The 15,118-nt window shown below is 38.1% G+C and overlaps 1 protein-coding gene across 2 annotated transcripts in view; it reads right to left on the reverse strand.

The window, feature by feature from the left end:
• Positions 1–327: 327 nt before the first annotated feature.
• DCAF1 (DDB1 and CUL4 associated factor 1) overlaps positions 328–15,118 on the reverse strand; it is a 51,092-nt gene continuing 36,301 nt past the window's right edge. Inside the window, exons 20-24 of one of the 2 annotated variants that reach the window (XM_081956177.1) lie at positions 14,370–14,474; positions 13,193–13,266; positions 12,954–13,058; positions 4,336–4,459; positions 328–518 (exon numbers count right to left, since the gene is read on the reverse strand). In XM_081956177.1, coding sequence (XP_081812303.1) covers positions 460–518; positions 4,336–4,459; positions 12,954–13,058; positions 13,193–13,266; positions 14,370–14,474 — 467 coding nt within the window. In that variant the 3' untranslated portion in view covers positions 328–459. Of the gene's footprint in view, positions 519–4,206; positions 4,460–12,953; positions 13,059–13,192; positions 13,267–14,369; positions 14,475–15,118 lie in introns of both variants that reach the window. The other variant, XM_081956176.1, reaches the window with a different exon arrangement.

Here is a 15,118-nt window from a genome sequence, read left to right on the forward strand (position 1 = left end):
TTTTTTTTAATCTCCCAGAAATCCAGTTGGGTAATTAAATTTTAGAAGGTTACAAAGTCACACCTTCTTTATAATACCTGCCTGGGTTTTTTTTATCCTTTTTTTTTTGCTTGTTTGTCTCATATAAAACTATTTCTGTTCTTTAGGAAAGAACTTTATACAAAGAAAATATACTGTGAAATATCTTCAGAAGTCTTCCTGGAGAAGTTGTGTCTTGGCCTAAAAAAAAATGACCAAAAAAAAAAAAAAGGCAGAGAAAATAAAGGCCAAATCCCTGGTCTCTGTAGAAAGACACTGGGCCTATCCTGAGCCCATGTCTGTCCACTTGAAAACTGGAAGGACTGGATTTCTGCCAAGTAGAAGAAGCTGACAGGGTGCTCGGTGTTCGCCTCTTGATTGGCTCTCCTGGCTTCTGAGTCGGGAGCTGCTCTGCTGCCAAAGTCCCGGATGAAGACCGCCTCATTCATTCAGCGACAAAATTATGTCATCTTCCAGATCCAAGTTATCTGAGCTGTCGGCTGCAAAGGTGACCAATGAGTTGTTAAAAATATTCAGTTATTAAGGCTTGATAAATCAAGAGGACCTTGTCCACATGAAATACTGCAATTTAAACAGCTATGAAACATTTCTTATTTTTATTAAGAGATACAGGAAAGGTGGTTTACACTTGAAAGGAATGAAGACATTAACAACACATTTTATGGTCTTTCCCCAATCTATTCCCATCCTAGAATTTCCAATCAGTGCAGCCATACTTTATACTGTGGTTTTGTTGGAAGAGCTAGAAATGTTCAATTTCTAGGACAGAATCATTTGCAACAGGAAGAATTTGGCATTACTATTATTTTGTTTTCATCGTTGTTAATTATAGTTTTCCCCTGGAATTTTTCATGGAAAAGGATGCTCTAGAGCAGGGCTATCAAACTCGTGGCCCGCAGGCCACATGCGTCACGCACTGGCCACGCCCATGCCTGGTTTAACAAAGGGGGAGGAAGTAGCAATACGTCATGTGATGCCTCCATGATGACGCAGATTTGTCCCCCCTGTTCTAGAGTGCTATTTTTGATTCAAGAAAATATAAAGATATTTTCAAAAGCTATACCAATAAATCTCACTTCAGGCAGAATTTGGTGATCCATCCAGAGGTTTTATATGAAGGATTGAAAAACTTTCGAGACAAAATTCCATTTGTGCACTCGAGTGGAAGAGGCTAGGAAAGCCCCCAGCAACATCCTTCTTAAAACTTTTTTTTCAATCCAACAACAAAAAGGTAATACAAAGTGGAACATTTTACCAGAAATTCCCAGACCAACTTAAAGCAATAAAAAGCTATGTCATATTTGACAGGGAATTGCTGTGCTATTTTTTTCCTCCTCACATACCTCAAAATAGACATTTGGTTTTCTTGTTTTCCTTTGACATTTTAACTAATCACATGCCTTTAATTCCATTTCCTCCTCTATTGCATATTCTTTCCATTGCTATCTTTTTAATAACTATTACGATCAGGACTAGTGTTACACTGATTTATAGTCAATAAACAAAGAAAAAACATGAATACAAAATAACTCAATAATGAGAGTTATTGAGAGATTAATATATTATGTAGGAGTTACAGGTTAAAAAAAGATTAGTCTTTCACCCAAGGCTGGGATGGTGAACCTGTGGCACGCGGAGCCATTTGTCAGGGCACGCGAGGTGTTGCTATGTCAGCTGGCCAGTGCGCATGCACACACTGTCCAGCTGAGTTCAGCCTTTTTAAAGCCATTTTCACCCTCTCCAGGCTCCAGAGGCTTTATAGGAGCATGGTGAGGGTGAAAACAGCCCCCCTGCCCCCCCGGAGGCTCTCCGGAGGCTTCAGGAGCTTCCTTGAAACCTCCAGAGTGCAGAAAAACAACAACAGCCCTACAGGCAAACCGGAAGTTTGGGAATGGACTTCCGGTTTGCTCATAGGGCCGGTTTAAGCCCTCCGGAGCCTTCAGGGGCCTTCCGGAGGCTTCCCTGAAGGCTCCGGAGGACGAAAAACGACCCAACAAGCAAACCAGAAGTCCGTTCTTGAACTTCTGGTGTGCCCATAGGGCTGTTTTTTTTTCACTCTGGAGGCTTCAGGGAAGCTCCTGAAGCCTCTGGAGGCCCTCCGGGGGGAGAGGCTGTTTTCACCCTCCCCAGGTTCCTATAAAGCCTCTGGAGCTGGGGAGGGCTAAAAAAGCATGCAAAAATGGGGGGAAGCGCCTGTCATGCATGCATGTATGCAAGGGGGTCGCACATTGCATTATAGGTGCGGCACGCCCGTGCACGACCCCTCTGCGCTCTCCCCACTTATGGCACGTGTTAGGGATGTAACCCTAGGCTTGGCTTGGCAATATATAAGCTATGATTACTTTGTTACTTTACATGATTCACAGATTTAATTGGCTTGTTGCCTCAAGCAGCTATAAGAGGGAGCCAGAATGGCTGTTAGATCTCTCTCTGTTTTGTTAGACGCTGGTCGGTGTTTTGAGGTATTGTGGTTTGCTACTGTTTAGCTATACTTTGTGTGTTAAACTGAGAATATCGATAACTGAATTACTGAACCGTGTATGACTTGGACTGATAACCGGACTCTGACTACTTCTATATTTCTATATAGTAAACTACTATATTTTTATACTATTCAGTGTCTCTGTATGCTGGTTTGTGCGTGTTATTCCATATCACTCTCATTACGCTTCTCTGCATACTCACTCTTCTAACGGGGAGCTCAATTACTTAACAGCACGTGAGCCAAAAAAGGTTCGCCTGACCCAAGGCATAGCTAACCAGACCATTCATTTCAAACTTTGCACTTTCTAGCAGAAAGCACAAATAAACAAAGCCTAACAACTCTCAAGGAGATTTTTGTAACTTAATCAGCTAATAGAAAGAATATCTCTTGCACTTCAGGAGGGAAATGCTAGAGTGTGAAATATATACAAGGAACAACATAGCAAGATGGCTGAAACAGTCTTAGTGGTCTCCAAATTGAGGCATTTGAAATACATGGTGTTACTGAACTTTTCCTTCAACACCTCCATGAGTAATGCTGTTGTATGTATCTTTTTATGCTCAATTATTTGGAATAGCAAATAGTCTGAGACTCCCAATCTATCTTTGGCAGGTTCAAGTCAAAGACTCTTCTCTGTTGGATGTTTAATGTAGCTTTCTCTGGTCCAAAATTAATAGTGATTGGGCTAAGACACAGCAACTGGGCAAAGGGAAGGATACCTTCTTCCCAAGAAGAGGCAAAATTATCATCAAGAATGTGGGTGCTGCATCTTTGGTACTCTCTACTATGTTATTTAAGATCTATATGAAACTGCCAAGGACACATCTGCCAGTTATGGTAAAGCATCATTGGTTTCCGAAGACACTTAATAATACATTGCCACCCTTGGCCAACCTGTAGATACCATGGAAAACCTGACCCTATATCGAAAAACTGTTAGAATGTGGATAAGCTGAAGTAAGCTCTGATTAAATCCTCCCAAAACTGAATTGCTCTTCAGCTAAAAATACTGTGGCACTCTGGTGGAGCCCGTTTTATATAGTGATTAAAATATCAGGCTAGAAACCAGGAGCTTGGGAGTTCTAGTCCTGCCTTAGGCAGTAAAGCCAGCTAGGTGACTTTGGGCCAGTCACTCTCTCAGCCCAACTCACCACACAGGGTTGTTAATGTGAGGAAAGTAGGAGATGGGATAAAAATATTTTAAAAATCTGGTAATGCTGGTCCTAATAGCTACCAAAGAAGGGGGTGCAATTCCAAGTGCTGGTAATGATCCACACAGCCTTGTCTGATGCAATGCTAGCTTATTTTAGGCCTGCCTTGCCAACACGGATTATGAACCTCTTGAGAGGGCCTGCTGAGAGTCCCTCCTCTGCATATGGGACAAGGATTAGGCAGCACTGATGATCCCCATGTTCTGGAACTGGCTTCCCTGGCAGAAAGCACAGCTCTTTGCATTCAAAAAAAAAGTTCCGTTTTTTTTAAAATTTTATTATCCTTTTGCCTCTGGTTGATTGAATCACATCAAATAAATGCACACAACCATCCATTCTGTTATATGTATTGCCATATTTTTCTGTTTTTGTTGCTTTCTACCTTATTGTCACACTCTGGTTCGCGGCTAGATTGGCCTCCCTAAATCACACAGAATCAAACTAATTTCTAGAAGACCTGTGCATACTTACTATCACCAAGGATCAGCTCAACTTCCTCATCTGCATCAGAGTCGTCATCTTCTCCTTCGTCTCCCTCTTCAAGCAGGTTGGCCACTTCCTCATCATCAGAAGGGGAGAAGTCATTTTCTCCATCCTCACCTGCATTCTCGTTGTTCTCTTCTTCCTCCAAATCAGCCTCCAGCAACTGATCAGTGTCCAGCTCATCTAGGTCATCAGTATCATCCTCATCTTCATCATCATCCTCTTCCTGTTCCTCCTCTTCCTGAAAAGACATGACAGAAGCCCCATTAGAAGGAATAAAACCGGAACTGGGTAAGAAGCAAACTGGGAGAGAGAATTCCAGTTCACGTTCCTAGCATTACATTTACAGAGGGAAGTTTCTATTGAATGTAGTATAGTAGTAGTTGTAATGGTAGTAATTATTTTGCTTATAATGCACTTATAACTAATGCAATAAATCTGCACATTTTATAAAAATGCTAAAATAATATATTGCAATCAGTTATAGTGTCTTAATATCATGTCTAAACTAAAACAACTATGACATGCTGTAAATGATGGATCAAAACTTTTATCTATATCAACCAATCAAAACAGTGCTGACTATACTGACAACAATAAGCAAAATGATAGCCATGATTTTTAAACATAATTTAACACAATTAATATGGGGCTTAGTTTATACTCACCACTAGGCCACAATGAATTGGGAGGGAAGAAATACATCATTTTTTAAAAGTATTTTTAACAGCTTTAGTAAAAAAAATGTTAATCTACATTTAGGGATTTAGATCCTGACTATTGAACTTCAGGTCCATCAAAACTAATAGTTAACTTGTCCCACTGATTAAATTCTCTTTGATTCAAAGTTCAATGAATTTAATTTGAAACTTGCCCACCATCACTAGCTCCTTTCAACTGTATTGTTCCTGACCCATTGGGCATCTTTAATTTGGTTGAACAATCTATTAGTAAATGACTTTGGCATAGCATAATAGATAATTATCTTAAACTAGCATAAGAGATGTTATAATCCATTCCATCAGGAGAATACCAGCTTAGAAAAACTACAGTAAAACAGAATAACAGAGTTGAAAGGGACTTTGGAGGTCTTCTAGTCCAGCCCTGCTTAGGCAGGAAGCCCTATACCATTTCAGACAAATGGTTGTCCAATCTCTTCTTAAAAACCTCCAGTATTGGAGCATTCATAACTTCTTCAGGCAAGTCATTCCATTGATTAATTGTTCTGACTGTCAGGAAATTTCGCTTTAGTTCCAGGTTGCTTCTCTCCTTGATTAGTTTCCACCCATTGCTTCTTGTTCTACCCTCAGGTGCCTTGGAGAATAGTTTGACTCCCTCTTCTTTGTGGCAACCCTGAGATATTGGAACACTGCTATCATGTCTCCCCTAGTCCTTCTTTTCATCAAACTAGACATATCCAATTCCTGTAAACATTCTTCATGTGTTTTAGTCTCCAGTCCCCTAACTTACTCAAAGACATGCCCATATTTTCCATTCAAAGTAAAAGGTTCTTACTGACCCTTCCTCCAATTATTCAACAACCAAATTGTATTTTCTAAAACAGTATAAACTGTATATTGTAAAAGAAAATATGTCAATCAGTGTCATACTAGCATTATTTCTCAACAAGAGAATCGCTGCTTTTTAAAAAAGACAAAGGAGGAATCATTTCATCTTATTCATTAGACTACGTCTTCTCACCCTGCATTGATATATCAAGATGAATGTGATTCACACATTCCAGAAACATGTCATTCTTAAAATGCAATTCAGTTGTGCAAATGGCTAAGCTATAACAATTATGCAAATTCATTAAGATGTATTAACAACATAGCCAAACCTTATGGGTCTTCAGTGGAAGTGGCATTTATAATAAAAACTATCTCAATTAATTGGCCAAATATTTTTCAAAATATTAAATATTTGCATCACTGTACTTTGTTTCCCTACAAACAAGCATAAAATGGAACGCCCCAATCTAATCTTAGCACATTTCTAACAGAAGGGAACTATTCAGACTGGCAATATAACCCAGCAATACACGTTAGTGGGAACTTATCTTTTCTTATTTCTCAGTCATCTCACTTGATAAATTAAAAGCAGAATGAGCAAATTTAATCAATAGCCACCAAATAATACTAAGTTATTACACAGTACAACTCTTGTCACCAAGTAAACCACCTTTTCAGTTTCACAAACCAACATAAGAACTGCACATGCATCCACATAAAAAGCTTCCCCCCTGTAGATGATCTAGACACTGTTTTCTGGTTCTGTGAGTAGGGAAACCTCAAGATCCCTGGGGGAAGAGAAGGTTTAACTTCTAGATGAAATTGCAAGTTTCTGTTCCTATTAGCAACTACAGCCATGTCAAATGGTAGGGAGCATTTCATTGAGCCCTATCAAAGGAGGCCAAGGAGATTCCCATACAAAGAAAGGGCCAAACTAGCCCACCTCTCAAGCTACACATTTCACACAATATCTGAATAATGGAATTTTATTGATAAACTGTATAAAAGGAACTGCCACTGTTAATTATATTTTCATTAAAGCATCTTTAGTTTTAAATTCCTCTTAGTCCGGAAACTGATCTTCATATTACTGTAGACTTTTGAGACACCTTAGATTGAGGGATAAACAGGCAGCTCAAAACATCCATATATGGGAAAATACATACATACAGTACCAATGGTGGGTTCCGGATTCACCCACATGACCCCGGCGTCACCCACATGGCCACGCGCAGCACGCGTACATGCATTCCACAAGCCTCCCTGACAATCCAGCTGCTCAGCGTAGCGTCGCGCAGGTGCGTTGAAGCGCCACAGGCTTAAAGCACAGGAAAGGAGCTTACCTCTGGAGCACCGTACCAGAATGGTACCCGGTGCTCCAGGGAGGATCTGGTACTCCCGTACCGGGGCGAAACACCTGCAACGCACCACTGATACATACATACATACATACATACATACATACATACATACATACATACATACAATCTCACTTGCTATTTTGGGCATACAGTCTCCAGATTTTTGAAAGAGATCATGAATTCAAAATCAGGCATTAATAATTATTTTACCTAAAAAGTATCTAAAGATTTAGTATTTAAGAAAAAAAAGCAGAAGGTGTAATCCCTGTTACTAATAATAGAAGCATTTAAAAAAAATCTGCAGATTTGCTACAGCAGCCCTTGACTCACAACCACAATTGGGACTGACCTTCTGTTGCTAAGCCATATTGTCATTAAACGAGTCACATGTCTGATTTTACAAGCTTTTTGCTGCGATCATTAAGTGAATCAAGCTGTATTTAAGCAAATCTGGTTTCCCCCCTTGGCTTTGGTCGCTAGAAGCCCCCTGGGGTGGTTACAAATACAACATGACTGTGGAGCACTGCAATCATTGTAAACATATACGTTTCCAAGCACTCAAATTTTGATCATGTGATTGTGGGGACATTGCGATGGTCATAAATGCAAGGACTTATCAGTGTCACAATGTCACTTTGAACAGGCACTAAAATGGTAGTAAGTTGAGGACCATCAGTATGCATTTGAAATTGCAATCCTTTTTTAAAATCCAGGAAAGGGTAATGCAACAGATCTTGTATGTTTTGTTTTAGCACTGGAAAAATCCCAAATCTCAATTGCTATAGCAACATCTGCAACTGTTATAATATCTCTATATTAGAAAGTATGCACTTTTCTTTCCTCTAACCAAGTCTTAAATTATTAAAGATATATTCCATTTTATAAGCATTGTTTTAGACAATTATTCTTACTCGGTCGGAAAAAAAAAATCTTCAGCAAAAGAGCTTCTGTTGCTACATGGGTTTCTTTGGTAAACTAGAATCAAGATCTTTCTGCTCCAAAACCTGAACTGCTATTCCACATGCTGTCCAAATCCTGGCACTGTCTATAACTACCTCGGAATAAAATTCAACTTTCTCTAGTTTCTTGTTTTATATTAATATCCAGTAAACAAATTCTGTCTCCCTGAAAATATATTCTTTCTGCTTAAACATAGCTCATCTCCGGCTTAAATGCTATTTACTCTTTCTGAATACATATTTCATTCAAAAAGATTGTTCTGAATATGTAAATGTAAAAAATTAACATTCTTTTTAGCTCCTTGTTTGAACATTTGCGTTTCTAAACCTTTATTGCCTACCTTAAATGGAAGATAATTTATTCTTTCATCTAAACTGCACAGAAATCCTGTATAAAAGATACATATTGCTTTTACCTTTAGAGCTTGGCCTCCAAATGCATTCCAACTCCTCCTGGGTCATCCAAATATAACACAGACCTGACTATACATATCAGCACACAGAAAGCAAGATTCTTAACCAAAGGCTTCTACGTAGACCCAGAAGACATGGATGGACAGAATACGTGTCACACAGCAAACCATTTGTAACAAGAGGCAAAATTGGAGTGAAGAGATAAAACATAGTTATTGCCATTCTATAGCTTAGCCAACTAAAACAGTAACTTGGTATCTACAAGTACAAATGTTGCATCTTACATTTATCCTGTTTGGATTCCATAAGTAACATTCAGAGTCTTCATTCAGGGTGAGATATTAGAGAATAACATGATCCATGTTAGAATACATGCTTTGCCTGCAATATATATTCAGGTAAAAAAGGAATTTGGTAACAGAAAAGACCCTGTGAACAGCTGGTTGAAAGCCAGTGAGTATAGATAACATTGAGCCAGATCGACAAACAGTCCAGTTAATATAAAGTACTTCAATTTTTCTGAGCAAGACAAACCAAGTTTGCTCTAAGGCCAAGCTTTTATCAGTAAAAGAAATCAAAGGAATTTCAAAATAAATACCACTGTCCATTTACTGTGATTTAAAAATCACTGTGTTTAAGGGGAAATTAAACATTTATCAGAAAGGATAGCTGTTCTTTGTTTAACTAGGGGACCTAGTTACCTGCGGGACCGCATCTCACCTCATACATCTCTACGACCTATCCGCTCTCACAGGGAGGGACTCCTCCAGGTGCCATCCGCCAAGCAGTGCCAGCGGGTGACGCCTAGGAGTAGAGCCTTCTCTGTGATGGGCCCAACCCTCTGGAATGACCTCCCCCCCGATATTAGAACTACTAACGACCTCCGCTCCTTCCGACAGAAGCTCAAGACCCACCTGTTCCAATTAGCTGGCTTAGCCGATTTATAGCTCCATCTTCCACCTCCTGGCAAACATTTTATTGGGGAATTTTTTAAGGGAATTTTAATTTTATTTGTATTTTAACTAAATATTGTACAGTATATTTTCTACCTCCTCCGTCTACGTCTATGTCTATGTCTATGTATTTGTATATGGTTTTAATAATGACTGTACACCGCCCCGAGTCCTGCTTAGGAAAGGGTGCGGTCTAGAAATAAAAGCTTATTATTATTATTATTATTATTATTATTATTATTATTATTATTATTATTATTATTATTATTATTATTATCTAGTTCAGCAACCATTTGAAGTTCAGTGATGCTGAACAAGAGGTAGTTGTGACAGGGCCTCATACTTAGAAATATCTTCATACAAACATTGGTTATACCCCCCCCCCCAGTCATGTGATTGATATAAGGGATCTTTTTTGTTGGCTTCCTACAAACAAAGTCAATGGGGAAGCCAGCAGGAGGTTGCATATGGTGACCACAGAACACCTTCATTTAATGACTGTGGTTATTTGCTTAATGATAGCAATCAGAAGAACCAGAATTTCCATCAATAAGCAGCACAGTCAGGTGATGTTGCTTAGCAACAGAAATTCTAGTCCCAATAGTCATTGTTAATTAGCTGTATTGAATACATTGTTATATTTTGTTTTTTATGACCTGGTTTGTATAGATCTTTTAATAGTAATTAATTGCATGGACTACTTAAAAGGGCTCCAGCGAGTTAGTTCTTAAAGGCTATTGTTTGGGATTTAAAGCTGACTGTGCTTTGCCATATTTGCCTAATGATTAAAAATCAGTGATAAGATTGGTTGGAATCAGGATTGCAGCTAAAATACTGTAAATATTTTGGATGCATTATGCAAAAGGAATAATTTTTTTGAGAAAAATAATCCACTAACAGTTAATAAGTAATTCATATCCATAATCAAACAGGCTGAAGAACAAGATGTCTAATGAAATTTCATCGTGTTATACCTAACACGAAATATCACGTGTTTTGATAATAAGTGGCATGAACAGCCTTGAATGCTGCACTTTGAAAACTTATGAGTTAGAACAACCTGTTGCAAAACAAATAAGGCATATGCGTGCCATAATTTTTCTCTCTCAAAAGGGAACTTCGATTACATTTATGCAATTTCTCAAATATTTGCATTCCCAAGTGTTTATCTTTCTACAGTTTTGGCCGCCTTTTTATTCAAGCCCATAAAAAAGGCTTAAATATTTATAATGAAGATATGCAACTAATCCATTTTTTTTACACTAAAAATCATGCTGCAATGACCAGGACAGTAAGGCTAGAGGAGACAGCATGACTTTTTACCATAGCTCCATAAAATATTTGTGGTGCTGCAAAAAAGGACTGGGTGGTATTAGAGGAGAAGACGTTCCATAGAGTCACTTCATTTTGTAAGTGACTTTTTGTGTTTCAGTCACTGAAGTCTTTATTTTGTACTAAGAGAATCAGACATGGATTCAAGGAAGAGCTGAGACCACTGAGCTGGGCCTGTGCGCCGTGCTGGGAAATGAAATAAAGAATGAAATAAGATGCAGTTGTTTTCCCACACTATTAAATAAGTTAGCTATCCCACAAAAATACATAGCTATTACTCCATACGCAGAGACTGCTGTTGCTTTCAGCTAGGTTTACATCCATGCTGCAATCACCAGAAGAGTCTGCAGGGGGTGGCCCAAAGGGAGGAGGAGGAGGAGGAGGCAATGATGAAAGCAGCATTGCACAACTCTCTCTTCCCCTTCTGTGCAAACCAAAGGAATGGAGCAGGCCTCTTGACAGCACAGTTTTCTTTCTCAGCTATGATGATACTGTCCAAATCAGGATGGAGAAATTCTATATATTGGGAAATCTCTATTCAGGAGGGAATATTAATTTAGTATTATACTAATACTAATAAAAGATGGATTACAGCACAATAAAAAAACCTTCCCCAAGTTTATTAATGGTAAAAGAGCATATCCAGAGGCAGGACTTTCCTGAGAGCAGAGGCACCGATAGCTATTTCTCATCCAGGGTAGCCCAAACAGGAAACCCAAACCCAAGAGACTGGTTAAAAGGTTGCAGGCTCAAACCTATGAGGAGAGGACAGAAAGAGCTGGGCAAGGGAAAATAACCTCACAGTGCATTGAATCGGTTTAGCTTAGTTTTCTATGCCATCTCAACATGCCTTTACAATGTGGAACTAGAAAGATTGGGTGCAGTATATACTTTTATCTTCAGAAATCTTACGTAGCCCAAACGTAAAAGGTTTAAAAGACATTACAGATCAACAGTAGAGACTTGCCAAAATTGCAACTGTTGTTGTAAAAGTAACTTTCCCTCAAAGTCCCAAAGAATCATTCTGTGTTTCCATTTGCAAAACATCTTTTTGTCTCATTTTTAATCTTGGCTCTATCGTTCAGAAATTCTGCAGCTCTTGCAAAGGCTGAAGTGTCCTATATAGAAGGGCAAATCAGTATCCCTCTCCAAGATTGACTTTTGGGTTGTAACTCATCCTCCACTGCCCTTAGAGGAGATAAAAATATGGTCAGAAAAGCAAACACTAAGGCAGAAATGTATATCAGCAAGAGGGCAAGCCTAAGCCCAGATCTCATTGCAACCTTTTATTGCAACAGAGCTTTCCAGGAAAAGATACGGAATATGTGTTAAGGAGTTTTAAAAACAGAGGCAATATCCTGTCTTTCAGAAAACTGGAAAAAAAAATTAACATGTTGAGAAAGGAGCCTGCTACCTCAAGAAAACACTGGACTTCGTAACAGATGGAGTAATAAAAAAAAGATTAGCAATGAAAAGTTTAGTGCTTGTTATTAGGGTTGCATCACACTCAGCACCTACAAAAACTAAATGAAATGCCAATGGCAATGAGTGAAATCCTGCCTAATGAATCTACCCTAATAGACAAATCAGAAAATCAAATTGCAACACTATTTCCTTGTTTTATTCTCTTATACTTTGCCATGACAATCTTTTAACTTTATCTGCATACACACCAATTTTTCTGCTGAAATAATTTTTTAAAAATCATTATCCATAAAATGACAAACCCAAATCATCCAACAAAAAATGTGACACCAAAGTGCGTCAAGAACAGGAGCTGAGCATTCACCTCAACTGTATATGTTATTTGCTGCAGCCCTAAAAAGACGGGGAGTAATAATCTTTTTCAGATATCCTAATGGCCAACTACAGGTATATCAGTAAAACAATGGAAACAAACAGCAGAATCTTTAAGCAAGCTTGAATCATTCTTCCTACTTAGCCAGGAACAATTTCACAGCCAAGCCTTCCCATTTCATGACTGGCTACTTGAAGCAAAAGCCCCCCAAAATTCCACAAATCATCATAAGAGGACATCTTGTCTTCTTTATATCCTGCACAGAATTATAAGCCTAGCTACCTCATTAGAGGTACTGACTGACTAGTTTAATCATACACACATACATAATTAAGCACTCAATAGGTCAAGAGTTTCTAACAGCCTGTCACCAGAAACAAGGCATTCATCAGAACTCTGCTTCTCACCTGATCTTCTTCCTCATCCTCCTCGTCTTCTGCCAAGCGCTGCCTGCCTACTTCATAGAGCCTGCAAACAGTATCCATGTTCATGGAATCCATACTTCCCTGGTTCTATAAAAGGAACAATCAGCACAACATAGTAAATTAATTTTCCAGCCAAAGCTATTAATGAACACTGTATGATTATTTTTCTTCAATGATTGTGTGTGTGTACGTGTGTGTGTGTGTGTGTTTATAAAATTTACCTCAATAACAGCTAAATAACAATCCTTTGTGTCCGTACATAGATCAAAGATGTTTCTTTTCACATCAATGGTGGCTGGAAAAAAATATAATATAGATATAAGACATATAATAAAATCAACCGGACACTGCAAAGTCTCAGAGCTGGATAAGTAGACTTTAAGCTTGTGAGATCTGGAATTCTGTATCTTATCTACTGTATGTCTAGAACCCCAATGCCAACCTCCACACAAAAGGATGGCCTTAGTGAGGAAGGAGACAGGAAAGACAAAATGGTGATGTAGGGTAGACAAGGCAATTCCTTGCTACAATTTGTAAGACATATATCAGAAAGATATTTTTACACGTATAGCTCTGAAATTATCTGAAATACCCCAGGATGCAATATTTTTAGCTGGGGATCTACAACATTTAGCCTATGAGGATGACAGAAATCATGTTTCTGATCATACCATGAAATTACTAATAGGAAAAATGATCAAGGAAGGGGGAAAAAGAAATTTTGGTTCTCCGCCCTTTTTTTAACTATTGAGTTCAAAATCTACAAAGATTTAGAGGGACAGACCATTTTTTTAAAGAAAAATAACCCATAGTAATGCATTTAATTATGATTTAGAAGTACTCTGAAATAGCAAAATGGAGGCTAGAGGAATCACATGCAGATTGAAAGCCAGTCTCTAATAAATACACAATTGTCTCATTCCTCCTCCTTTTATTTCAACAGCATGTGGGAGGGAGATTTTCGCATACTATTTATTTAGTAATATCTTTGATTCCTCTACTAACAAATTTTGAACAGATTCTGAACTGAAGTAGTATACTTCATCAATAAAAAGGTAGTATTTTGATTTTCCCCATGTAGTAGGAAAGGGAAGATAGAGATTTTCCTTCTGCTTGTTATGATTTCTTTGAATATTTGGCCTTGGAAATTTGCCAAACATAATATACTTTACTGAAGTTCTCCACTGAACAAATTTTGAGATTTTTTATGTATTTGGCATTTTGTTCCCCCTATATTTTCATTCTTTACTTTCACAGAAAAAATCATTTTTGATGTTTAACAAAATTTACATTCTGGAAAGATCATGATAGTAAATGGATAAGAAATGTTTCCTAGCAGAGCAGCTGAAATCATAATTTCATTCGGTTTACTTCAATAGGAACAATTATAATCTTTACCAATTGGTTTGTAATCTGTTGCATTGAATGTCCTGAAAGATGATCCAAAAGGACTTCGCATTCTCTCTTCCAGCAAATCATCTTCATCATCTGCTTGTAGCATAGCTGATCAAGAAAGAAAATATTTTTAGGGAATATAAGGAGAGGAAGCAAATGAAACAAGAAGCTTTAGGAGTTTAAATGAATCTTTTTGTTTTTAAATACATATTTGCTCCTATAATTGAATAAGATTACTATCAAAAAATCAGAAAATATAGAGCCATACAACTGTACTATACTTCAGGTTAGAAATTTAAATTCCATTTTAGTTAGTTATGATTCATTTTGTTTAAGATTCAAAGAACACCAAAATGGAGCAACAAAGCTAAACAAGGAGAAAAAGGCACCATTAAAAAAAAGTAAGGGAAAATGTTAAGCGAGTTTCCAGAGAAGTCCATAGAAGCCATCCTTATGCAGTTGGTTGGCCATTGTAAGAACAGATTGCTGGCCAAAATAATCCAGGGGTCCAATCAGCAGGGTACTGTTTATGTTAATATATACAGGAACATAGAAAATTGCTTTCATGAATCAAAATTCTTCTCCCTTAACTCAGAAGTGCTGACCCTGACTGACAACTTTTCAGATTACAGCCTTTCCCAATCCTATGTGAAAATGCCAGAGATTCAACTAAGACTGAACCTCAGCCCCTTCTGAAGTCTACTGCCAACTCAAGACCTTTTTAAAGTGTTTTCCCTTGGCAAATCTTGGCA

The sequence above is a fragment of the Natrix helvetica genome (assembly GCF_964273705.1).
Source record: "Natrix helvetica genome assembly, chromosome: 1".
Classification (NCBI taxonomy): Eukaryota; Metazoa; Chordata; class Lepidosauria; order Squamata; family Natricidae; genus Natrix; species Natrix helvetica.